The sequence below is a fragment of the Cyprinus carpio genome, chromosome B12, assembly GCF_018340385.1.
Source record: "Cyprinus carpio isolate SPL01 chromosome B12, ASM1834038v1, whole genome shotgun sequence".
Classification (NCBI taxonomy): Eukaryota; Metazoa; Chordata; class Actinopteri; order Cypriniformes; family Cyprinidae; genus Cyprinus; species Cyprinus carpio.
In genome coordinates, this window is record NC_056608.1 from 10597186 (window position 1) to 10622861 (window position 25676).

Here is a 25676-nt window from a genome sequence, read left to right on the forward strand (position 1 = left end):
AACAAATTAAGTATCAAAGAAGTCTAATTCAACAACAAACCAAATAAATCAAAGAATTAAAATAAGATGATCCACATCCAAGCACATGAGTGGATGTGCTTTTATTTGTATGTGGGAGGTGTGAATGTGATCAGGTCACGTTCACACACTGACTGTCTCACTTTCTCCTTCCGTTCTGGGGAGAACAGCAACAGTTTCTCTGACATCTGAAACACCAGAGAACAAGACGTTTATGGACAGAAATACTACAGTTAAAATTGTGAAATGTGATAAGTTGTGATATAGTGGTTGAAAGAGTTCCCACAGTCACAGAAACACCTGATAATTTTAAAATTGTGGTTTCTAGGCCTGGAAAAAAGCTTAAGGGAATTAATAGAATCTCATTCTTAATTAAATTAAATTAATCCAATTAATAAAATTAACTAACAGCTGCAAGATATTTTACCGGATCAAAATTGCTCTAGGTTTGTGAATTTCCATGACTGGAAAACTGTAGGGAACCCTGCTGAAAGACAAAGAGGGCATGACAGTTCAGTTCATAAAGGAAAGATTTAACTCACCTGACTGATCTGGGGTGAGAACACCATTCCGGGAAAAGCTGAGACAGGAGTGCAAGAAAGAGAAGTGTGAGTGCCCACGTGCCCTTGTGCCCCCAATAAACCACATGTGAGCATTAAAGGAGTCATCAGATGCAAAATGCACTTTTACATGTTGTTTGAACATAAATGTGTGTTGGCAGTGTGTGTACACAACCACCCTATAATGATAAAAATCCACCCAGTGGTTTTTATTTAATCCCTAAAAATAATATCCTATTTTTCATATCAAGCCGTTCTCAGCTTCTTGTCTGTATGACATCACACAGACCAAGGCTGCTCCCACGATTGTTGATTGACACGGCCGTCTTAGAGCCGTGCTGAGTGAGCTGTGAACAGTCTGACCTCCAAAAATTATCCTAATAATGTGCTAGTTAGCAAGTTTCGTAGCTAAATGCAGCTAAAGTAAACAGTACTGCAGTCACCCCACAGAAGAGAGGGGTGGGGTGAACAGAGCTCATTAGCATTTAAAGGAACATGCAACAAAACAGGTTTAAGGTTTGATTTTAAGGTAAAAAGTGTGTTTTTTTACACTACAATTGAGAAATTTTAACCAAAGCATGTTACAGACTTTTTATTAAGACCCTAAAGAATATCAACTTGTGGAAAATGGGCATCCAATAGCCCCTTTAAAAACATTGTGATGTGATGTCAGGGACATAAACTACCTGTAGGTGTTGCCAAGACATCATGCGGGCGCTCCTCTGCCTGAGTCACCGGACTCTCCATCTCAGCATCCACTGTCCCAAAAGAGAACCTCTCTGCTGCAGGACTCTGTGCAAGAGACATGCTGTATCTCACTGTTGGCTGCAGGTAACGCTCAATGTCCAAGCCAGCATCACCCTGAGAAAAATGCATCAGATGATGATTCTCAAACTATCAAGTCTAAGTAAAAATCTTTGTAAACTCTGTTCACTTTACAAAAGAGTAGGATTTAGAGATATACAATTACAATATAGGTTAAAGCTACACTATGAAAATTTTTGGCCACTCTACTTGTTAAACCTGTATGCGTCTTGCAGAGGAACATTGTTTTGGTTGTGCTTCGGCTCTGTACGATATAATATGTGTGTGGATATAAGTAGTTGACCGATTATCAGCGCCAATATTAAATTTTTTACCGTTATCGGTCATTTTCAAAACAGATTTGCTGATAAAATTATTTAAAAGCATTTAAAGAGTTAGTGTCAGAGTCCTTGTTATTCTTAGTTTTGACATTTATTATTTTTAACACATGAAATATATTGGTTCAAAATATCGGTTATCGGTTTACTTAATCTGTAATAATCTTTACCGGCCCTGAAAAACAAATTTGACTCTGCACCTCAAAACCAGTCATTAGGATCAATTTTTAAATCAAAGCTGAATAAATAAGCTTTCCACTTATGTGTGGTTTGTTAGGATAGGACAATATTTGGCTGAGATGCAAGTATTTGAATATCTGGAATATGAGGGTGCAAAAAAAAAACAAAAAAAAAAAAAAAATTAAGTTATTAGCATATTGTATACATGTATATTACCAATCAAAAATTAAGTTTTTATATATTTATGGTAGGAAATTTACAAAATATCTTCATGGAACATGATCTTTACTTAATATCCTAATGATTTTTGGCATAAAGGAAATTTTTTTCATCATTTTGACCCATACAATGTATTGCTGTCTATTGCTACAAATATTCATGCTACTTATGACTGGTTTTGTGGTCCAGGGTCACATATCGGTCGACCCCTAATATTTATAACCATTTTGGGATGAACAGCAACAGACTGTCTGGCAATCAATAATTTTAAATGGTGTAATTGATTTAAAATTTAGCCACCACAGAACCACATCATTAAACTGTACAGTGCAGATTAAATTTAAGAGTGTTATTATATTATTAGGGGTTTTAAAAGATCAATTTTAAATGAAATCAATATCAATTAATAACCCATTTGGTAGCAAATATTGTGTATCTATAGTTAGATTTTGTAGATAATTACCTCAGCATCTTGATTTCCAGTCATTTCAACATCCATAGTGGTTGGAGATCTGTATGGACAGAGGAAAGGGTACATAAGATTATGAACAACAAAACGTGACAATTCACGCTACAACTAATATACACATGAAGAGTAGCGTACCCATTAATGAACTCATTAAAGAGAGCTGTAGAAACTGTGAGATCTTTGGTTGGTGTGGAGAGCATCAGGGTAGGGGAAGCAGGTGCACAGATACTGGGTTCTGTTTCCACTGGTTCTAATGAGCCCTGGGACAGAGTATCTAGACCAGCATCTGCTTCAGGCTGGACATGCAAACTCTCTTCAGAGACTTCACAAGAGATGTTCTCTTGTGGTTCCTCTTGGGAAGAAGGACTGAGCATAGACTCTGGAATGCATTCTTCATGCTGAGGTTCTAAAGAATCAACAGGTAACTCACACCGGCTGGGGGAGTCATGTGTTTGGGCTACTGGACTGTTTTCTGGTCCATTACTGGTATCTGGTTGGGTGTGTTGGGTACAAGTAGAGCTTAAATCAAAGTTAATACGGCTATTGGAACAGGTCTCTGTGTCTGGCGAAACATTTTGGTTGTGGTCAGGACCAATCTGAGGAGCTCTGGGTGACTGTGGGAGGGCCTCAGCAGAACGTAGAGGAGTGGAAATTTGGTTGTGTTCATGAAGATTATGGTTGGTGTGGAAACTGCAGTAGATCTGCACTGTCTGCCTGGAGTGCTGAACTTAGAAACACAGGGTGAAGAAACCGCACTGGTTCGACATGATCTTCTAACAGCAGCTAAAAACAAGAAAATTATCTATATTAAAACAAAGAAAACATTACAAAAGGATATTGAATTAGATTAAGAAGGTTAGTCAATAAAGCAATTAAGTTAAGCTTAAAATAAGGAATATTTTTAAGCATAACTTCAATATTTAATTATAAATATTACTACAACTCTAGTAGGCCCGGAATACAGTTTAATCCTGTAGTTTTCTAGCTGGAGGCAGATCAAAAGATCAAAAGACAAAAAAAGAAAAGAAAAAAAGAAACCTTTTTGGTTTGTGTTTTTCATAATAATATTATTATTGCAATAATACAATTATACTGTAACAAAAGTATTTAATAATTAATACTACTAGTTACATTTTCTTTTACAGAACAGTAAAATTACAGTTCTAATATTTATGGCTGCCTTCATTTCGTTGCTTAAAAGATTGAATTATAGAGCTTTTGGGTTTTTAATTAAACCACAGCACTTGTTTGAGTTCAAGCAGCTCCGAGACACTTAAAACACTGGATGATCAGCTGGTCACATGTACAAAAACACATAACCGTGCTTTACTCTGAAACTTGCAGGGGCCAGTTATCAGATCTCATCCCATGTGTTTCGATCTTACCTGATGGCTTGACTGGACTTTCCACCTGGAAGAAGCCTCCATTAAACACCACGGTCTGTGCAGGCAGTGAGATGGTAGGGGCTGCAGGAACAGAGCTCGAGTTGTCTTGGATGTTGTCTGAAGTCTCAGTGGCTTTCTGTTCAGCCTGCTTGGCTCTCATGGCGGCCTTTACAGCAGCCAGTCGACTCTTCGCTGCAGCACAGGCACCTGTTCCAGCCTTCCCTCCCACAACAGGAGGCTTCTGTAGGATAAAAGTACAGGATATGAGAACTACACAATTCACCTCTTTAAAATGCTACATTAAAATTGTGTTGATAATGTTGTTTACTTTGGCCACTCTTTTTCTGGCAACAGGCCTGACTTCCTCTTTCCACTCCCTTGCTTCAGCCTCTTTCAAGGCGTTAAATTTCTTGTAAACATCTTCCACCTATTAAAAATACATTCAATTAAAATAAAATACAACATTAAAACAAGGCTTGGAAAGAATTTGAGCACTTTTAAAAAGTAATATAATCCCACCTGAAAGTACACCATGTCCCAGAAGCCCTGCAAGTCAGTACAGGTTGTTATTTTCTCTCCACGGCCCAAGTCGCAGTCATCCACCAGTCTGCTGAACTGACCAAAGCGCTCTTTCATCAACAATCTGGCCTGGCCCACAGCCGTACGCATCTGGTCTCGCGCTGCATGAACAGGGACAAATATACTTACTCCAAATAACTGTACATGAAATATGCTGATTCCATAACACTTTCAGTGTTGGCAGGAAAAAAAAAAAATCTTGAAAACCTGGTTAGATTACTGTGCTAGTCTTAAATTAAGATGGGTTCAAATTAAATACTGGTCAAAACTAAAGACTTACTCTCCTCAGGGACAGAAGTATCATCAAATCGTGCCTCCCAGAGCTCAGAAAGTCCAGTCAAACACTCAGTCTCGCTGGCCATCACTGCCCTGATGAAACAACATACACTACTGTTTAAAAGATTGAAAGGTTTTTTTGAAAAAGAAACTGGTCACTTTTATTAAGCAAGGATGCATTACACCGATCAAAAGTGACAGTAATGGCATGTATGTTACAAAAGAGTTCTATTTCAAATAAATGCTGTTTTTTTTTTTTTTCTGTTCAAAGAATACTGAGAAAAATGTATCGTATAACATACTAACAACTCTGTTCTATTAAGAATAGTAGAGATCTGCCTCACCTGAAATAGGAAACATCATGCTGTGGCTCCAAGGGGGCCAAGGGAGGTGATGGTGCTGTGGAGATGGATGGGGCAGGAGGGGGAGAGGACACTGAGGGAGGGTCTGCAGGATGATCTGGTAGAGGGGTTGACAGAGGTGGTGGAGGGGAGGAGAGGGAAGGAGCAGGGAGAACAGGTTTTGGGGGAGAGGGGAATGTGGGCTCCACGTTGCCATCAGAAAGGATGCTATGAAAAAGAAAAACAAACAGTATTTCGAACCAACTTAGAGGATAGAATTATCAAGTAGTTTGTTAGAATAAATTCTAAAGGTACCTCGGTGAGAGGAAGGTGCTGGCTGAACGTGGAGAGAGGGGTGCAGGCTCGAACGACCTTAGACCAACAGGAGCCTGGAACACGAATCCCTGAGGGGCAAATGAGGGGGCAGCTGCTTTGGGTTCCTCTTCCTCAGGTCTCAAAGAATCAACTGCAGTTTCCTTTTTCTCAGCAGTCTAAAAATATCCAAGTGTACAATATAATTTGCAGTTTTCAGAAAATGTCAAAGCCAAAAAGACGTGACAGATCACCTTACCTTATTTCCAATAATTGCCTTTGTGTTGCCTGAGAAATACAATGAGATCTACTGATTAATGACACATTTATCCAATAATGCTAGAATGATAAAACATTAATGCCTTCTGAGTAACAATTTGGCAATATAAAGCAACGTCATGTACAATATCAGAAAATAGCTTTATTTTTCTTACCTTGTACATCTTTCTCTTTGCCTGAAGAGGGCGCTACAGGACATTTAACAGCTGATCTTGTTTTTGCAGCCCTTGAATCTAAAACACACAGAGAATGTGGCTTTTATGCATGCAACACAAGTACAGCAAGGCTTAAAATGTTATAATAAAACTCACCAGTAACTGGTTTAACCACAGCTGCCGGTGTTTTAGCAGCTGATCGTGTGCTTGGAGGTCTTACAGACGGTTCAACTGTAAAAGAAGTTCATGCACAATCATGCTCTGCATGGGATCCTAATTCAAGACCACTTTACTGTTCAAAAGTTAGGGGTCAGTAAAAAAAAAGCTCTTGTGGAACTTTGAAATGAAAAGTACTTCGTCCAACTGCATCTTTTACATCTTTCTTAATTTAATTAAGTAGATTTTACCTGTAGCTACTCTGGTTTTGGAGGTAGTCACAGATTTTGAGTTGGTCTTGGCTGAAGCTCTGGTGATCAATGCATTTTCAACTGTACAAACACAAAGATTGTTCATCAACAACATGAAGGCACCACAGTTTGTTGATTTGTATGATTCACATTAGGTAATACAAAAACATGAGAAGGTAAAAACCAACAAACCTTTCTTTGGAACAGCATGTCTGTCTGCTGCTAGCTGTAATATAACAGGTACATAAACAGCAAAGCTTACATGATTTAAAACTGTAAATAAAAAAAATGCTATAGCACATATTCACAGTCATTATATGTACAGATTTATTTACATGACGACAAAACACTATCATTCAGAAGTTTGGGGTTGTTAAGATTGTTTTTAATGTTTTTGAAATATTTAAATAAATTATCAGCAGCCATTACTCCAATCTTCAGTGTCACATGATACTGCAGAAATCATTCTAACAAGTTGTTTTGGTTCTCAAGAAGCATTTCTCATTATGATCAATTCTTTGTTTAATAGAAAGTTCAAAAGAATTTTGGTAACATTAAAAAGTCTTTGCTAAATAAAAGTATAGATTTCATTTCCAAAAAAAAAAAAAAAAAAAAAAGATTGAATTGAAAATATAGAAATGAAATGTAATTTATGTAAAGTTGATGTGTTTTTTTTGTGGTTTTTGGTTTAACCAGTGTTGTTAATTGGGCCGGGTCTACCTGTTTGTTGAATATTGGTAGATGGGGGTATGTTTGGGGAAACATGTTTGAAAACAGACATTATTTCTGTCATTTCATTTGGTGATGGTAGTGACATAGAAATTAGACACTTTTAAATGATACCTTTTGATTCTGCATCATTGAGCGGGTCACTCGTGTGGACTGGTTAGTTTCTGTGATCTGTCATGATAAAGAATGAGATGGGAAATTAGGTACTCTTTATTAAAGAGTGAGATTTTTTTAACTGTTATTCCCATCACTCACCTTGGCTCTGCTTTTTCCAGCAGTGTTTGAAGGCAGATACCCGAGTGGCTGTGGCTTATACAGGCTGACCTTAAACACGCCTTTCTTTTCTTTGTCCCGCTTTTCCTTCTCCTTCTGCAGCACCTTGTTTTCTTTGTAACGAGCAAGCATCTTCTTTCTCTCCTCAGCAGCAGCATTTACATCTGTTAAGTACAATTGCAACTACTTGAAAAAAAGGCCATGCCGAAACAAAATCAAACAAAAATAACTATGATATTGACCATTAGCTGCCTTTGTTTTTGGTGCTTTGTCTTGGGTGGCCATGAGGCTGGATGCATCCATTGAGAACTCTATCTCCGGCAGATGGTCCAGGTGTCTGCGCAGGTTCTGGATCTTCTCTCGGTTTGCTTTCTGAGATTGAGACCGGCGTCTGGACATCTTCAGCCGGATCATAGACACACTGCTGTCCCGCTTGTACAGGTGAGCGAAGCGAGAGTCCATCCTATAGGAGTTTTTACAACAGGAACATCATTATATAAAGCAGAGAGGTCACAGACTATCTACAAATAGGCTTAACGTTAGGTCTATTTTAATGTAAGAATTCAACTCTGTAAAATCATATCATTTTGCAAAATTAGGACAGCTTATCTATAAACAGTATCCACTATTACAAGGGAGATTAAACGCGTTCACAACTTGTTTTTGACATCATAGGCTGTGTTTCCAATCAAACTTGATAGTTTCTTTTTTGCTGACCTGGTAAAAACATGAATAATGTGTCTGTAACTTTTTGTGTTCTTTTATTTATTCCATGCTGACTTCATGTAAATATATAAATTATCTGAGCAGTCACAGAACGGGTTGGTTTTAGTTAAACAAACAAATAAATAAATACAAATACAACCAAAACTTAATGCAGCAGAGATCTAAAAAAATAAACAGACATCTTGATTTCTTACACTTAAGAGTTGCAATTTTGTTGATATCACTTGTAAAAAATTAAAAAAAAATCCTAACCAAATCCTTCAAACTGATGTGTGCGATTCATATTGCATTTGTAATAAAATTAGAATTTTATCATGCCTGTATCAACAAAGCAACATATTGTCGCAATTTTGCTTACTGTACTAAACCGGACGTTTTATGTCTTTTGAACTTGTAAGTTACACAATGACATTTTATTCGGCATTGAGGACACGTTTACAAACTAAGTTTCTTGTTTATTCATCTGTTTGAAATAATAGGAGATATTTCTTACCTTTATATTAAGGTGGGTTACGAAAGTCCAGAAAATGCTATGTCCAGACACAAAATGATTCGCAATATTTATATTATATAACGTTTACCTGCCCAACGCGTACGGCATGCAAGATGGCGGGCAGGTTTTGAAAAGTGAATACCTCTCTTCTGATTGGCTGCTCAGCTACGCAGACCCCTCCGTTGATTGGTTAAATTCGGACGACACGTTATGCACCGCCCACTTACAAATCCAAACACTGATGGTCACGCGTGACGCTGGTGACTGTACATATGGTTCATAAGCTGTCTAGGACATTTTTAAAATATATTTCTATTTTTGGCACAACTACAAACAATTAATCCGTTACACTCCAAACTTAAATAAATAAACAAATCATATATGCTACATGCAGCTCTGCCCGTTAATATTTTGAATGATTGTGATCAGAAAGGTAAGTAAGTCGAGGTGGATCACCCTGACCAGATGTCCAGCGGATATAAATAATCATACTTTATGGCTTTTTAAACGGTTTGTATGATGCAATTAGCATATTATTCTCCCCAACTCATGTAAGGTTAATCAGTTTCATGCTGGAACATTCACATTAATGTAACTCTGAATTATAAGTATGAAAATAACTATAAACCAGAATTTTTTTTTTTTACCCCTTAAAGGCTATATAAAGGCTGGAATATATTAATTCAACTCATGCCTTAATTTAATCATCATGAGGCAGTCAGAGGCTTGAAATCCATATTAAAACTGAAGCATGATAGCAATGTTATTCAAGATCATATAATTTTAAGAGTGAAGTGTAATTGAACAAGAACAGCAACCTACATTGAATGAAAACTGAAATTTATTGTGAATTAATATAATGTGTTAAACCATGATACTGATGACATGACAGCATTTAAAATAAGAGAAAAATATAGCTTTGCAGATTTATATTCTAAATGTCAACTTACGTGATAAAACAAATCTGAACAATGGGAATGAAACATAAAAAAGAGGACAGCTGATGGATAATTAAACATGATAAGTACATACAAACAAATGAAAAGAGGTAATTACAGTAAAATTCAGATTTTATAATTAATTACAAGGAAGCAACCATATTTCTGTATAGATTAAATAAAAATCTAAAAAATTGCATGATGTGAAAAATCCTTTTTTACAATGCAATTATTGCATTACACTGATGCTGTCAGTAAAACCTGAACAATTGACAGTTTTAGTGTAGTGAAGTAGTCCATGCCCATCATATCTCTTCAGTCCAAGAAAAAAATATTATTGAATTGTGTTGCACACAGCCTTTTCACTTCCTCTGTAACACAAACAGAATCTTGGTGAGAGTTTATGTCAACAGAAATGTTTTTTTTTTAAAGAGATACTCCACCCCAAAATGAAAATTGTCATTAATCACTTACCCCCATGTCGTTCCAAACCCATAAAAGCTCCGTTCGTCTTCGGAACACAATTTAAGAAATTTTTAGATAAAATCCGAGAGGCCTGTGACTGTCCCATAGACTGCCAAATAAATAACAGTGTCAAGGTCCATAAAAGGTATGAAAGTCGTCATCAGAATACTCCATCTGCCATCAGACATGCAATCTTATCTTAATATGAAGCAACGGGAACACTTTTTGTAAGAAAAGAAAACAAAAATAACGACTTTATTCAATAATTCCTTTGTCAACAGTCTCCTCTGTGTCTCTCCATATCACCATATGCTGTGTATGCTCTTCTGTATCATCCGCGTCACAAGGAAGCGTTGTTTCTACGTGTATTTAGCTTTGATTTGAAAGAAAACAGCACATCATTGTGGCGCGGATGATCCAGAAGAGCATACGCATTATACAGTGATATGGAGAGGCACAGAGGAGACCGTTGACAAAGGAATTATTGAATAAAGTCGTTATTTTTGTTTTGTTCACTTACAAAAAGTGTTCCTGTCACTTCATATAACCCAGATTGCACGTCTGATGGCAGATGGAGTTTTCTGACGACGACTTTGATACCTTTTATGGACCTTGACACTGTTATTTACTTGGTAGTCTATGGGACAGTCACAGGCCTCCCGGTTTTCATCCAAAATATCTTAAATTGTGTTTCAAAGACAAACGGAGCTTTTACGGGTTTGGAACGACATGGGGGTAAGTGATTAATGACAAAATTTTTGAGTATCCTTTTAAATTAAATAAGCAACTGTGATCAAAAGTTAACTAGTAGATTTTAAGAACTTCACACCTTTATATCACCTCAGTGTTGGTCAGTTAATTTTTTACATACCATTCACTTCAATGAGGTTGGCATTCTTCTGGTTCAAAATGACATACAGCTCCCTCTGATCAGACTTCTTTCCAACAACCCAGTAATCAGTCATCGCTTTAACAATGATTTCCTCATCCTCATTAACCCTACAAAACATGCACAAACACGGAGTCTCATTCACTAACCGTGTGGCCTTATAAACATGTTAAGATTAAATTTATACATAGATATTTAATCTTAAAACCATAAAAACAAAAACACATACAGATATACAGAGAAAGAGAAAGAAAAAAAAAGAGCGGTATATTTCAAGCTGTGTTTTTACTGCTATTGCTGTGTGTCTTTAGAGATCGTTGTACGGGAACCCCTTATAAGGATTTGGTTTAGACATGCTTTAAGGAAATTAGTAACCTTGGGCATGTGGTCACTCATGTAGAAAACAATTTTTAACGAGTTTAAGAAAAAAAAATTGTTTTGTGAATTAGGCTGAAATGTATCATGAGAAATTCTCGTGTGCATATAATGACAGATAATGCATGTAATTATTACTCAATAAATACTAATATTTCACAATGAAATAAACATTATTTGGGAAATGGTGCTCATTTTTGGTCCTTTATATTCATTTATTCCAAATACAATTATAAAACGTAATTCAAACATGACTTGAATGCACCTCTTCAGTACATCAGTGGCATTGCTTACCTTGCAAAATCGCAGTTGATGTCTCCAAGGATTTTCATGAGGTCCGGATGGACAGAGGTGAGGGACACGCTGGCCGTCTTACGCATGTGGATGGTGCTTTTCTCAGCCAAGTTCATGTGGTTGAAATAGATGAACTTAAACTGAGGCTCCTTCTCTGGCCTACAACATCATTTTGAGAGAATTAGTGAAGCTGAGGTATAGTTTTCCCTCCCAATGCACGGAAGAATAAAAGCAGTTGTGTGTCTTTAAAGCGTGATAAGTGGCATGTAAGTTGATATGAGGGATTGTACCACACAAAACAATACTGCACACCACATAGGGCTCAGGTAAGATAAGGACACACTGTTTAGATATGATTAATGAATAAGCTCCGGTAACTGCTACTCGAAGAGAGATGATACAGTGGACACTTGTATTCAGCATGCGGGTAAGTGAAAGCCTTGTCAATATTTCTGAATGGTTACCTGGGTCACAGGATGACCCAGTCATTTAAGATTGATGCATTTACGAACCGCAAAGCAGGACTAACTTGACAGTTGCAGTGACAGCTCAACATAAATATAAATAGTGCTGTAAGCGATTTCTTAGTACCACAAATAAAATATCCCAACTACCTGACAGATATCATTAAAATAGTTGAGTGAGTGTGGTTCAAGGGCTAATTTAGTTCCTTAGCGTGGCAAAAAAAATCACTTATTATTTAATGATCTGCAGTGCAAACATTAGATTTTCTTCATTTAGCAGTTGAAGTGAAGCTCTGGAGTAATACTGACCCTGATATCCTTCGGTTGATGTTGAACTGCTCACATATGTCAGAGGCCAACAGGGTGAGTTGGGGACCAACCAGGCTGTCTAGCTGTTCACAAAACTCACGATTCAAATCCACTGCCGCTACAGGACAAAGGGAAGCAGGGTTTGAAGGAACAGTTAACATTTGACTGATTTCCTGATAATATGATTACTAAATCAACTGTTAACAAAACAAGAACAAAAATGAGTTAAGATTTCTTAAAAGCGGACACTTACCATTTACCATGAAGCATACAGCTGCAGTCATTGCCTGGATAAGAAATAACATTTATGTAAAATATAAAAAAAAAATAATAAAAAACAGGCTTTCTTCTGTGTAGACCAGCGGTTCTCAAAATACCAGAGGGTCTGCGAAATAACTTGCTATAGCCTACCTTATTTTCCTTATTTTCGACATTCTGTTGTTTTCTTTATTTTTCAAAGGCATGACATTCTGTTGTCATTTTGAATGTACACAAAATTAAAATCTACATTTTACCATACAACAATAAATGACCGAGTATTATTTCCTCTGCTGAGGAAAAAAATCTAAGTGAATATCAATTAATAGGCCTACTCAATATTAATTAATTGAACTCGGCAAAAGCAAAGTTACGACTGCTGCATATTTCCCGTACTGTACACTTCAGTAGGCCTACTTGTCTGCACTTGATTGTAGCAAATTTGTCTGCTATTTAGTTTACTGAGTTTATTTAACCCATCGCAACTTATTAGAACTGTGTGAACTAAGAGTATACTTACCTTGTTATTCTAAAGGCTTATTACCATCCTTCTTCAAAACACACACACACAAACAAAAAATGTCCTGCAGCTCGCACTTGCCAATTTAATGGCAGAGAATGGTAACCACTTTTTATTTTATTTTTTTGTAAAGTGGATGCACATCTGTCATAAAATAATCATATGCATCTCGTGGTGCCAAGGGTTCTGAATGTACATGTTGGGGTTGGTGAGAAACAATAAGAATTAATGCGTCAATGCATTATTCTTTCTTTTTTGTATTAGTGTTTACAATATTTAATTTAAAAGTAGTTAAAGTTATGACAGCCTTCATATACCTACACGGTTAGATCTTCAGCTGACCAATCAGCAGAAAGGGGCATTTAATTCCCGCCTACATGTAGTAATGAATATTCAAGCTGTTTATTAATTTTTGTACCCCTGAACGAAAAACGAAAAATTAAGCTGAATATTTTCTTATTTTTCTACTTTCAATATTAAATAAAAAAACGAGTGAACGAATGATACATGGATTCTGAACACTTATTGTTCAACAGATTCTCACAGAAAACCCACAACTTTGGAGCCACTAGGTAGGTTTACATGGACACTTTTTGCTTCCATCGGAATGAATTCATTCTGATTGACGAATCCGAACGAAGTGTTTACATATTGTTTATATAAAGTGACCGGGTTGATATGCGTGTTTATATGTCACAAGCTTCTGATCGGATTTACTCTTTTGACATGTGCACACTGGATGAATATAAAGAGTTTCCCGCTGTTGTCGCATACTGTTTTAAAAAGCACACTTGATATTTATCCATTTCGGTCCTAATAAGGCGACGACCAGCACATGAACTGTTGTGCTGTGTTGCTTACTTTATAAAGCAGTAAAAGTGCCCTTTCCCGAAAACCAATTGTCTGTGGATGGTAGTCTTAAACAAGGACTGGTGGGACGTTGTGCTGCTCCACTTCACAGACGCTGAGTGAAAAACGCTATTTTTACGTCACTGCACATGCGCAGTAATTTCCAGTTTTGGATTTCAATCCGATAAAGTGTTTACATGACCTCGCTCGGATTAGAAAAGCAATAAACCACCCCTTACAATCCGATCGAAATGTGAATTGGATCTGGACAATTCAGTCTGACTGACGTGGTTACATGTGCATTTTTTATTCTGATTGTGCTTCTAGTCCCTTTACGATCGGATTTGTAGGGTCCATGTAAACGCAGCTACAATATACTTTATTCATTTATTATTAATAAATAATTAAAAACATAAACGTTAGGTAATTACTCAACACCATGTTAAGCTTATAGATTAAAATGAAAAAAGAATAACACTGACATTGACTCTTTCTCTCACCTTGTAAACAATCAAATGTAGCTCCTCGTAATTGTCCTCTGTGTTCACAAATATCCTGGGAAATCTGAATTTTGCATCTGGATCTTTAAGATTCGCTGGTCCTGTTAAAAATCTGTTTTCATAACATAACATAAGATGTTAGTACAACTCTGGACTTTTCATGCATAATACAAATATTCACTGACTTCTTAAGGCGGCAACAAAATCCACAGTCCACAAGTATCTCTTTCACGTGATGAATAATCTGTGATCATCTCCCATGCCTCTGAATAAGTGCCAAGTTCTCAGTCCTTACAGGGTGGCCTCATGAGTCAGAGCCGTCCCTCTGAAGAGTATGCTCCCATTACCCACATTACACACTGAACACATACCAACAAAGAAGCTCTGCCAATTATTCATCAGTCTCTCCTTGATTGATCTCATGAGAATAATCTATAAATCTTACTGGAATCAGTCAAACGTAACCCCGTTGTGACATCATCCACTCGTCAAACAACCAGATGGGTTATTGTGAAGTCTGTTGGGTTTATTGTTTTCTCTTTGCCACTCAAGCAATTAAATTACCCTTGTGCAATCTGATATTTGGCAGTGTTGGTTGATCTGGGTTGTCTTAGCGCTGCGCTTGGCTGCTTGTGTCCCCGAAGCACTGAGCCCAAGCAGACAGTCAGAAGGCCAAGAGCCCGCTGTTCCAGCCCTAAGTTCAAAACAGGAAATATTTGGATACTTGCCTCCCATAGTGCAACAGATTCCCAGCCACCTCTGGCCTGAGCGGAGAGTCTCTTCCTGCAAGCTGCCGAATGTTTGCACACACAAACACAGATCATTCATAAACACAGCTGTAGATGGCACATGACTTTGGAACACATTCCAAAAATCACACACTGAATTGTTATGGCATGACATCATTTACACTGCGTCTCCACTCAAAATGATTATATCCAACTATATATTTAACTGAAATTCACTGATATTAAAATTTGCACAGAATGCACACACTATCTTAAAATAGCATAATCAAGTCACGCATACTGTCAGAAACTGTATACGTACAGTTACACACAAAAGATTATACTAGTAGACCAGAGACTTTGCTGTAGCAACCAGGCCTTTAATTTAAATAAATGCTGATAAACGTTTTTAAATTGAATCAAAGAAATAAAGAAGAATCACAGTTTGCACAAAACTACTGAATAAGCAAACTTTTTTTAACATTGCTATTACGTTTCTTGAGCACAAATCAGCATATTATAATTGTTTCTGAAGGATCACAGGAAATAGAAAACTTCATAAATAAAATGTCATTTAAATTTCAATAATATTTCTTATTATTATAATATAAACATAAATGTAAACAGAACTTTTACTTTATTTTTTCATTAAATAAATACAGGCTTGGTGTGCATAAGAGACTTTTTTCCAAAAAAAAAAAAACAATTTAGCTTTTTCACATTTTTACAAATTTTACTGACTCTAAGTTTTGAATGGTAGTGTATAACAAAACGTATTGCAATTAATCGGCACACATGATGTTGGAGAATTAAAAACGTAACAATTTAAGACAGATAGGAAATTAAAATGCTTAAAAAAATTATTGTATTGAGATTTTAATAGGGCCAATTTGAGACACTGATAGGTACCCCTAGTGTCTCCTGTATTAACAGTGTTAGACATCAGACAAAAATAAAATAAAAGGGAAATGATTCAAATGGCTAATTCTATCTATTATGTATCTAGGGCTTATGCATTTATAATACAATAGTAAAATGCACTAATGCTCAGTCTCTGTCTCACCTCAGGTTCACTGTGCCGCGGGAACAGTGAGGTCGTCAGGTATTTGTACAGAATGCGCATGTCATCCTGCTCTAGACCACTCCTACAAAATACAGCACAAAGCATAAGACTAAAGCACATACAAACTTGCTCATTCAAATACAAGAAAGTGTTTCAATAATAATGTTAACCATTTAAATGTCTTGTGTCTTACAAAACCTGGTAGCTGGAAATATGTTATCAATGCGACACTTTAATTTAAACTAGTAATCAGACAAACAACATTCAACAGGCTTAAACACAGTCACTTCTGTGAAAGCAATTTTTAAAAAGTCATATTTAAAGTCTATCTGGATCCCTGTGCCAGACAGTTTGTGATTAAGAAGCTTTGGCTGTGCCCCTTTATTGAGTCCCTGCAGTCTCATCTCTCAGACTTCATGTCCTCTATGGCACTCAGTTATTTAAGGTAAACCCTCATTCATATCATTTGCAGTTTTAGTGAAAAATCCGTTAAAATACAAATTCAGCAAAGTATAATTTAAATTTAAAGCTACAATCAATATAAAAAGAGTTCTCAAATGTGTGATCTGAATACAAAATCATTAATCATCAACATAAATTAATATTGAACATAGCTTTTTTTGAGCCTGACATAAAGTCTCATAGGTTTGTAAGTTAAAAATGACAAAATTTAGAATTTTTGGGTAAAATATCCCTTTAAACAATTCAGAGGCGTGTATAGATTGACATTCACCAGATCAGCTGGTCGTTGTAGAGAAAGGCCGTGTATTTGACAAGACTCAGGCTCTCTTCCACTCTGTTGACAAAAGACTGGATCTTCAAGTAGGTCATCTTGTCAAGAGGGAAAAAGCTGATTCCCCCGAAGACATCCAGCAGGTCACATGACTGGAGATGAAGTGTCTGCAGGTACTAAGACAAAGCATACAATTTATTTTTCAGATTATTATTTTATCAGAAAAAAAATAAATAATACAATATAAATAAGTACAGATTAATACCAGGACTGACATTTTGCTTATCAAGAACGGTCCAGAAAATGCCCTCAAACATGGATGAAATTACCAAAGCGTCCCTGATAAAGCTGACGTAATGTAATTTGACAACTTGACATGCTGAGATGCAGCCCTGGTGTGACTTTGCACAGCAGTCAGTGACATTTAACCCAAGGCACAAATTGCACTTTCACTGAGAGCTTCAGGGCACAGCTCAGGTTAGGGAGGGGGTGACGCCAAGGGTTTCCCTTGACCTAAGATGAATTATTCAGACAGGTGAGTAAGCATGATGCCCTCAGCAAGGAAATCTGAACCGAAGAACCAATAAGACAAACACAGACAAATAAGATTGTGTCATAAATGTGTCCCACATTGACCATTTACACATATATGTGGAATATAAAAACATAAATAAAGAAGAACACCACATATCTCTACAAATTTGAATTAGGATATATCTCTGCAATTTATCTCTTTCCTTAATTATGGGACTTTAATTTCAAGTGGTCAGATTATCAGTGACATCTTAAAAAGTCCAGCAAAGAAGCTCTCATAGCAGGGCAACAGTAGGACTATAAAGAAAAGCAATATTCAAAGCCTAAAATTAATGGTTGTTCCTTTTAAAACATGCATATGCATGTACCAAACAGACCAAAGGTATACACCGTCTACCTTTTATCTGATTAAAGGATCAAGTTCTCTTAATTAATACTTTATTTACCCTGTAAAAGAACTTTTCAAGCTTTTGGGTAAGCAGTTCCACTCCACCAGCCTCAAATGCCCTGCTGAATGTGCCGTTGAAGAGCTAAAGATCAACAACAATGACAAACAAATGTTAGAAGCTTCAGCTATTTGTAAAAAAATATAAAGAGTAAATAATAATATTAATATAATAAATTTGAAATGAGAAAACAGATCAATATAAACAGTGTTTACCTTATACATGCAGTAGCACTGTTGTAATACAGACCCATAAACTGAATCCTAAAACACAAAGAGGAGAACAACTCAGTCTACACAACCAATCAACAGTCTGGGGTTGGTGAGATTTTTTTAAATGCTTTTGAAATAAGTCTCTTATACTCTGCCTTTATTTGATTAATAATTTATTAAAAACAATATTTTTAATATATAAAAATTCATTTTTTAATATAATTTTTTTTTTTTTTTATTATATATATATATATATATATATATATATATATATATATATATATATATATATATATATATATATATATATATATATATATATATATATATATATTTCAGACTTTTGTGCCACACGATTTATTGTTCAGGATGGTGTTCTTATTTTTATCAATGAATAGACACAAAACAACAGCATTTTTGCATATTTGCAACATAATTGATTTTTTTTAGAATTTATTTATTTTTGTAATCAGTTTTATGGATCCTTGCTGAATAAAAGTATCTTACTGAGCTTAAACATTTGAATGGAAATGCAGGGTTAGGTAGAATTTTTTTTAAAAATTGCCTTAAATATTTTCAACTATCATTCCATACATTACTTACAATAATCTCCTCCTCTTGGTATTCTACAGTGGGTGGTTTACCATCTTTGTTGGGTTTTTCAACCATTGGATTCCGTACAACCGAGACAGGAAGTCAAAGGTGCTTAATACATGCTTTGGCATCACTGTGTCAGGCTAGTTTAACATTTGGATTGAAACTAAATCTCTACAAAACATCACTGATGCATAGACGTACCATCACCATCCAATAGTTCTCCTCTGCCTCATGGAAAAACTGTCGGTTCTTCTGAGTGTGGAGGGATTTAGCTGGATTTGTTGGAGAGAAGGTTCTGTAAATAAGAAAATCTCTCATTTGTGCCTGTCTCTCTATGTTTATTTGTTTTATCCCATCATTAGTAAAATGCTAACCTGGTGAACTGAACGATGGCCTCACAGAGTCCAACATTGCGAATCTTTTCGTTCTTCTCTATTTCAATGGGATGGTAAAACAAGATTTTCTTTTCCTCCTACAAAATAAAATAACAGCTCTATAAACATATGATTAACATTAACAGTAACAAAACAATTACACTAGTTGTTAACATTTTTTGTAATAAATAGGATTTACCTCGCCCTCACGTGGTCCAAACTTAGGGTTATAGATGAAAAAACTGAGCAAAGATGGAGTGTACTGTTTCTCTTGCATTCCAGAAGCCATTCTTGGGCTTATGAGATGATGATATAAAGTGGGAATAAAAAGCAGATAATTAACACATCACGTCTGATTTAAAAATAATTCACATTTAGACCCCAGGTATTTGATGAAAATACCTGATCATCAGCATTAGTGTGATCTGTGTCTACGGTTCCCTCTTTTTTCATCAAGTTTGGCGTGCATGCCTTTGATTTGTACACAGAATAAACTTTATTGGGATTGTTGTCAGAAGACACAGTGAAAACTTTTTAAAGAATAAACATAAACAGACAACTTTAGATATTGAAGATATACCTACTAAATCACTTAACTAATTTTAGATTATATGTACAAGCTGTAAAAGCTACAATGTTCATGGCAATACTTTATTTTATATATTATGGACATCCATTAAATTTAATATATATTTTTTTTTTAATTATGTAATTTAATTGTTTAGTCTAAGATAATGAGAAAAGCGAATAAACTGTAACTAAACTGCCTTCTTTTCTACTTTTCATATAAACTGCTGATGGAAAGCAGTTAGTTGTTTCTTAGACTAGTGATCAAGACAAAAAGATACATAATTGTGTACATGACCTATATAACTAGAAACGTGAATTTGATAACTGAGGGAAATAAACAAAACAAAAAAAGGAACCAAAAGCATTTCAGTTTCCTTGAAAACAGTGACGGTGGTCAGAAAAATTAGCCTATTACTTACGAGCTAACTTAGCTGGTTAGCTACAGCTTAATCTGACCGTTTCATGCCGTGTTTCAAAAGCGACACCTATCTAAAAGAGCGTTCAACCAGTTGGTGCTTACCTGTTACAACATGACAACAGAAACAAAGTGCTTGATTTGTTATCTCATGGGGAAAAACAGAGCTGAGATCAATGGAAAAGATGTACTTCCTGCTCTTGACAGTCGCCTGTGTGTTACAGTTGGATCCGATCGGGTAGCCTACATCTCGTCCACTGTTCCGTTTCTCCTGTCACTCAGTATTTACCACCATGATTCAGGAAGGTTTTACGTAGAATGAAATTAAAAGCACTTTAAAGGGATTTTTTTAAATCAGGCAGGCTCACATTTAATTATACTATAAATAAATATATATATATATATATATATATATATATATATATATATATATATATACTCACATTAAATTATATATATATATATTAAAGTTTTTCTCTATTGCTAACACACTATAACTGATTCATTTGGCCCAATTTTCCAAACCATTCATACAATTCTCAAAACAAAGACACGTTTCTCAAAACTTTTAACACATTTCACCTGTTTGCACACACGTTCCAGTTTGCTCAGTGTTTTCTGCAAAACTCTACACATAAAACATCATAATTTTGCAGAGCTTTAACCATGTTCTCATTCAGAAAACACAAACACACAATATAATTAACTCAGGCATCAAAAAAGGAACTCAAACAGTGCACATTTATCCATGTGTGAACATTAAGTAGCAAAACTGATAACACACAGGTCAGAATATCAGGATGATATGCACAGGAGCACAAGAGATCATGAGTTTTGGAAAATTAATCCTGGTAGTGGGAAACATAGAGGAATAGGAGAGGAAAATAAAAATGAGGGGGATGAGGTCAAAAGTCATTTGTTCCTGATGAAATACAATGCACCATGTTCTTCTGCATGGACTGACCATGAGAGAAGTTGGCCTACAGGCTCATCTACAACGTTTCAGTACTACTTACACATACAATATAATTACAGAACATAGTAACATAGAGAATTTTCATTATCCTATGTACTGTAAATATTGTAGTACATGTTGTACACCCTCAAACTCATTACTGTTGAATTGATTAGTAGCCAAGTATGTACTGTATTTTGTGCAGAACTGAGAGACGACTGTCTAGGGGAGGCAGAGAAGTCTTTTGTCAGAAGACTTAGAAACTGCTATAACAAATAAGGATAGTGTCAATACTGTAATGCAAATTGGCAGAGGATGCTGAATGAATGAATGAATTTACAGTAATTATGTATTTATTCATTATTTATTTGTTTATTTCTGTAAAGTAGGGCTGTCAAAATGGCTGAAAAACTAAATTCGAATTTTCTACTTAAATATTATAAAAATTCGAATTATATTCCAATTTAAAAGGCTTAATTTCAGTTGGGGGGGCTGGCTCTTGGCTTCTCTCCTGAGGACACAAGAGGGCGCATAGAGCAAAATATCATGTTTCTTCAAAGCGTTATAAAATAACACGACTATCTTTGAAAAAAGTGCATAATGTTTAAAATAATGTTTATAAACCATATATAATTAATAAAGCTGCTTAAACAATTAGAAAAAGAAAAACAGCACCATGCATGTATGTATAGTTTAATACAAGGACCGAAAACCAATCACAAAAGTAGGCTAAATTCTTCATTTAAAAACATGAGATACAGTGAGATGGGGGAAACCCGCCATAAAGTCTTGAGACATGTTTTTTAAAAGTTGAACTTACATTAATTTTACATGGCTTTCTAAACATGCCGCTCTCTTGTGCGAGATGTGAGTGGAACGCTGTCATATGTCCATGTAGAAAATGTGATAAATATGCGTTCTGTGTGAGTTTTGACGTTAACAATGTCTTCTCCACACTGATGCTCTCGTTTTCCGCAAAATATTAAATGAACAACGTAGCAGCTCCGCATCTAGTGGGTTCAACTGTATAGGCTAACAAAAACATTAAAATGCAATGACTTGCGATGCAATGTGGTCGCATTTCGTGCCACTGATAAGACTGCCTGACGGCTGATGCAGACCTAGAATTGGAATGCAACGGTTTTGCAATCGAATGTAGTTTTTTTTGTTTGTTTTTTTTTTGACAGCCCTACTGTAAAGTAGGCTATCTGACAGTGTATTCCAGTTTGTATTTACTGTATATTAAGTTGTTTGGTTTTTGAACGTTTCTCTTATAGTTCTTTTCATTTCTACTGTAAGATCTCTTTACAGTAGTGTAATTACAGTAAGCGTTTCTTAAAGTTTATTGCAGAATTTTACTGTATCTGCACCCCTCTATTTATGTTGTATACTGTAACAGTCACTGACTAGCATAAGGATTCCTATTTCCCAAAAGGAGGTTTTTGTATTAGTGTTTTGAACTGATCTCACTAGTTTTCTCAAGGCAGTGAAGTAGTCTGTGTATTTGACAGGTTTGTGTGTCATCTGAGGCCAAAGTTTGAGTGAAGAAAGAGAACATGTTTTTGAATAAAGTGTTTGATTTTGACCTGGAAGTTTGAAGTTTGCACAAGTTGGTGTGTAGTTTTGAGATTGTGTTTATAGTTGTGAGAAAATGGTGAATTGTTTCATGAATTGTGTGTTAGCAATGGAGAAAAACTGTATAGCCTATATTATAGTATTAGATTATACACCTCCCGTCCAAAAAAAAAGTCACCACCTGGATTTAACTAAGCAAATATTTAAGATCCTCCCATTGGATAATTACTGCATGGATGATTATGTTATGTGCCCAAAGAATGAGGTCAACTGACTACCTGAATATACTGAATGACCAGGCTATTCCATCAATAAATTTTTACTTCCCTGATGGCATGGGTATATTCCAAGATGACAATGCCACGATTCGTCTGGTTCAAATTGTGAATGAGTGGTTCCGTAAACATGCAACATCATTTTCACACAAGGATTGGCCACCACAGAGTACAGGGTTAGAGATTTAGACCTTTTGAGAATTTTTGGTATTTGGTGTGTGATGGTTTGTGCTTTGTTCAGAGTTTCGTATCTTCTATAATAGATACTGGTTAATGGTTAATGATTATCTGGACAGGAATAAATGTTGTGACATTACAGAAGCTTATCGAAATGATGCTACAGCGAATGCGTGCCATAATCAAAGCTAAAGGCTGTCCAACGAAATATTAGAGTGTGTGACGGGCACTGTATTATGTCATAGTCCTGTCATAGGCATGTACCCATTTTGAGAGTCTTGTGACACTTGTGAACTGTTTCTTTACTATTTTACTACTTTACTACTACTCAATTTTTATTTTTTTTTAAAACAAAGGATTTTCAGACCATGGCAGTCGATTAATTATCAAGCAAGCATTTTCAAAACAAATACAAAATGATTACATTTCATGTCCTTTGATGATTATTATATTTTTTCCATAACAATTTTCCTCAGAAATGATCATATTTAAGGAAAATCATATTGTTGGCTCACACAAATTATTTGTGTATTATTTAATTTTCTTTAATTTTTTACAGGTTTTGCAGTGTTTGTTTAAATGAGTGGGTATTAAGTTCAAAATATTAAATAAACAAACAAACAAATAAATCATATTAAATTTAAGGGTAAATTCAGGTAAATCTTGGCACTTGACTTTTTGCCACTGAGATAACTGGGAAAACCCCCTAGTTTACATTATTTTAATAATAATACTTCATTTTTTAAGCTGAGTTTAAATGTAAATTTCTGGAAATTAAGAACATACTTATTTTAATCAGAATATTTTTCTTATGTCTGCAAAATTATGTCAGCTATGTCACTAACTGAACAACCAAAAATGGTTTACCACATTGTCATGTGGCCAGCATCATATGATGTCGTTGTTTTTTTCTGTGGTCAATATTTTGAACACATTATTGCAAGTATCCTCTTCATTTTTTCAATATTTTGTCTAAATTAACCCATTGTCAAGACATATATTACAGTAATTGACTGTCGACTATGTTGGGTATTGTTATAGTTTGCAATATTTGTATGATTTAAATTCAAATTTAAATTTGAGATTAACATGATTAATAACATGGTTGGTCAGACAAGGGCATGGAAATTATGAGTCTGTAATCTAAAATGCTGAAACTGCCAACCCTCTAGAGCTGATTCTTGGAAAGTATCATGACCATTGTCATGGCCCTACTGTAGTCCACTGAAGATAATCAATTGTTTGCAAATTTCTGTAGATTGGTTATCACAATTCATAAATGAACCTTCTTTGTATCCGTTGTTTCGCTTGTAATATCAAAATTAGTGCTGTCAAAAGATTAATCGCGATTAATCGCATCCAAAATAAAGGTTTTTGTTTACATAATATGAGTGTGTTCTGTGTATATTTATTATGTATATATAAATACAAACACATACATGTATATATTTAAGAAAAATATGTTATGTTTATATATTAAATATATTTATATATAATATAAAAATATAAGTATATAAATATATAAATGTAAATATTTTCCAAATATATACGGTACGTTTGTGTATTTATGTATACATAATAAATATACACATACATATATTATGTAAACAAAAACTTTTATTTTGGATGTGATTAATCACGATTAATCATTTGACAGCACTAATCAAAATGGTCTTAATGATAAATCTAGACAAGCATCATGTTATAAACTGAAAATAATAGTAATTCCATTAAGGTTTCTTATTGTTTGTCATATGTATATATATTTTTTATGATTTATATCATATTTTTGTACTTTTTTGTTTATGTGAAATGTCCACCCAACATGCAGAATGAGTTAGAATACCTCTGCAATAATTTTACGTTGAATCAGTAGTAACACACCAAAGTTGCTATTGAAACAATGCTAACGTTGTTATATTTAAACACATGACCTCTGGCTGAATAATATGGAGGATGCTTTGTAGTATAATTGCTGTATAAGCTCCCCCATTAGTTTGTTAAATCTAACATATTGGGCCATGCATGCACACTGGGATTATCTCAGTGGAGCTGATGCCATTAAGGCACATGTTCTCCTGGCTCATTTTGGTCTCTGGCTTCAGTGCAGCAAGGGGATAATCAGAAGCCAGGATTGATGCAGCATTTTTAATTCCATTGTTGTAATGGGCTAAGCGGTAACCTGAGCGGTATATCCTTTCCATTCAGTATTGAGAGGCCCTCTTCACTGAAACTTACACCTGCTCTCACTGTCTGTACCTTTTGTGCCTACTTTTGTGCCTAGGATTTAAATGTTTATATTTTGCAGTGAGATATGTTGTATTTATTGATTAGAGAATTTTTTATTTTTTTTGAGAAAATGCATTGCTTGAAAATATTAGCAAAGGACCAAATGAAATAACGACTAAAAGCTAGATGCTGCTAGTTCCACGCATTTGTGAAACATTGCAAATGCAATTTACAAGTTTGGTTTCTGAAAGTTCTGTTCAGAAATGACTGAAGGTGCATTTATTCTTTTTTTCCTGTTTAATTGCTATTCAAAGGTTTGCTGAGAACATCAGGTGTCGTCTGATATATTGGTCATCTAAACTAGTTTTTAAACTACTGAGGACATTATA

The 25676-nt window shown here is 35.3% G+C and overlaps 2 protein-coding genes across 4 annotated transcripts; both read right to left on the reverse strand.

Annotated features, from left to right (window-relative positions):
* Nucleotides 1–62: 62 nt before the first annotated feature.
* On the reverse strand, nt 63–8700 carry dlgap5 (discs, large (Drosophila) homolog-associated protein 5). The gene is given in 21 exon segments (XM_042735284.1): nt 63–206; nt 561–598; nt 1265–1439; nt 2583–2631; nt 2724–3243; nt 3246–3371; nt 3974–4214; nt 4302–4400; nt 4493–4653; nt 4833–4921; nt 5173–5397; nt 5485–5660; nt 5741–5769; nt 5916–5993; nt 6072–6146; nt 6323–6403; nt 6515–6548; nt 7166–7222; nt 7307–7488; nt 7567–7787; nt 8544–8700. Coding segments are annotated over 20 exon segments (2760 nt in total). The 5' UTR covers nt 7787; nt 8544–8700; the 3' UTR covers nt 63–101.
* Nucleotides 8701–9366: 666 nt separating this feature from the next.
* ccz1 (CCZ1 homolog, vacuolar protein trafficking and biogenesis associated) lies at nt 9367–20341 on the reverse strand. 3 transcript variants are annotated; one of them, XM_042735292.1, is made up of 17 exons: nt 20182–20341; nt 19494–19562; nt 19291–19387; nt 19092–19189; nt 18920–19012; nt 18724–18805; nt 18124–18171; nt 17909–17992; nt 16929–17104; nt 16196–16277; nt 15133–15194; nt 14405–14516; nt 12531–12564; nt 12278–12395; nt 11505–11663; nt 10818–10945; nt 9367–9852 (listed from the first exon to the last, which is right to left on the reverse strand). In XM_042735292.1, exons 2-17 carry the CDS (start codon nt 19505–19507, stop codon nt 9797–9799), a joined length of 1443 nt encoding a protein of 480 aa, XP_042591226.1. In that variant the 5' UTR covers nt 19508–19562; nt 20182–20341; the 3' UTR covers nt 9367–9796. The 3 variants fall into 3 exon arrangements, with proteins under 3 accessions (XP_042591226.1, XP_042591227.1, XP_042591228.1); XM_042735293.1 differs by lacking the exon at nt 19494–19562; XM_042735294.1 differs by lacking the exons at nt 19494–19562; nt 20182–20341 and having other exon boundaries at nt 18920–18989.
* Between the last annotated feature and the right edge of the window lie 5335 nt (nt 20342–25676).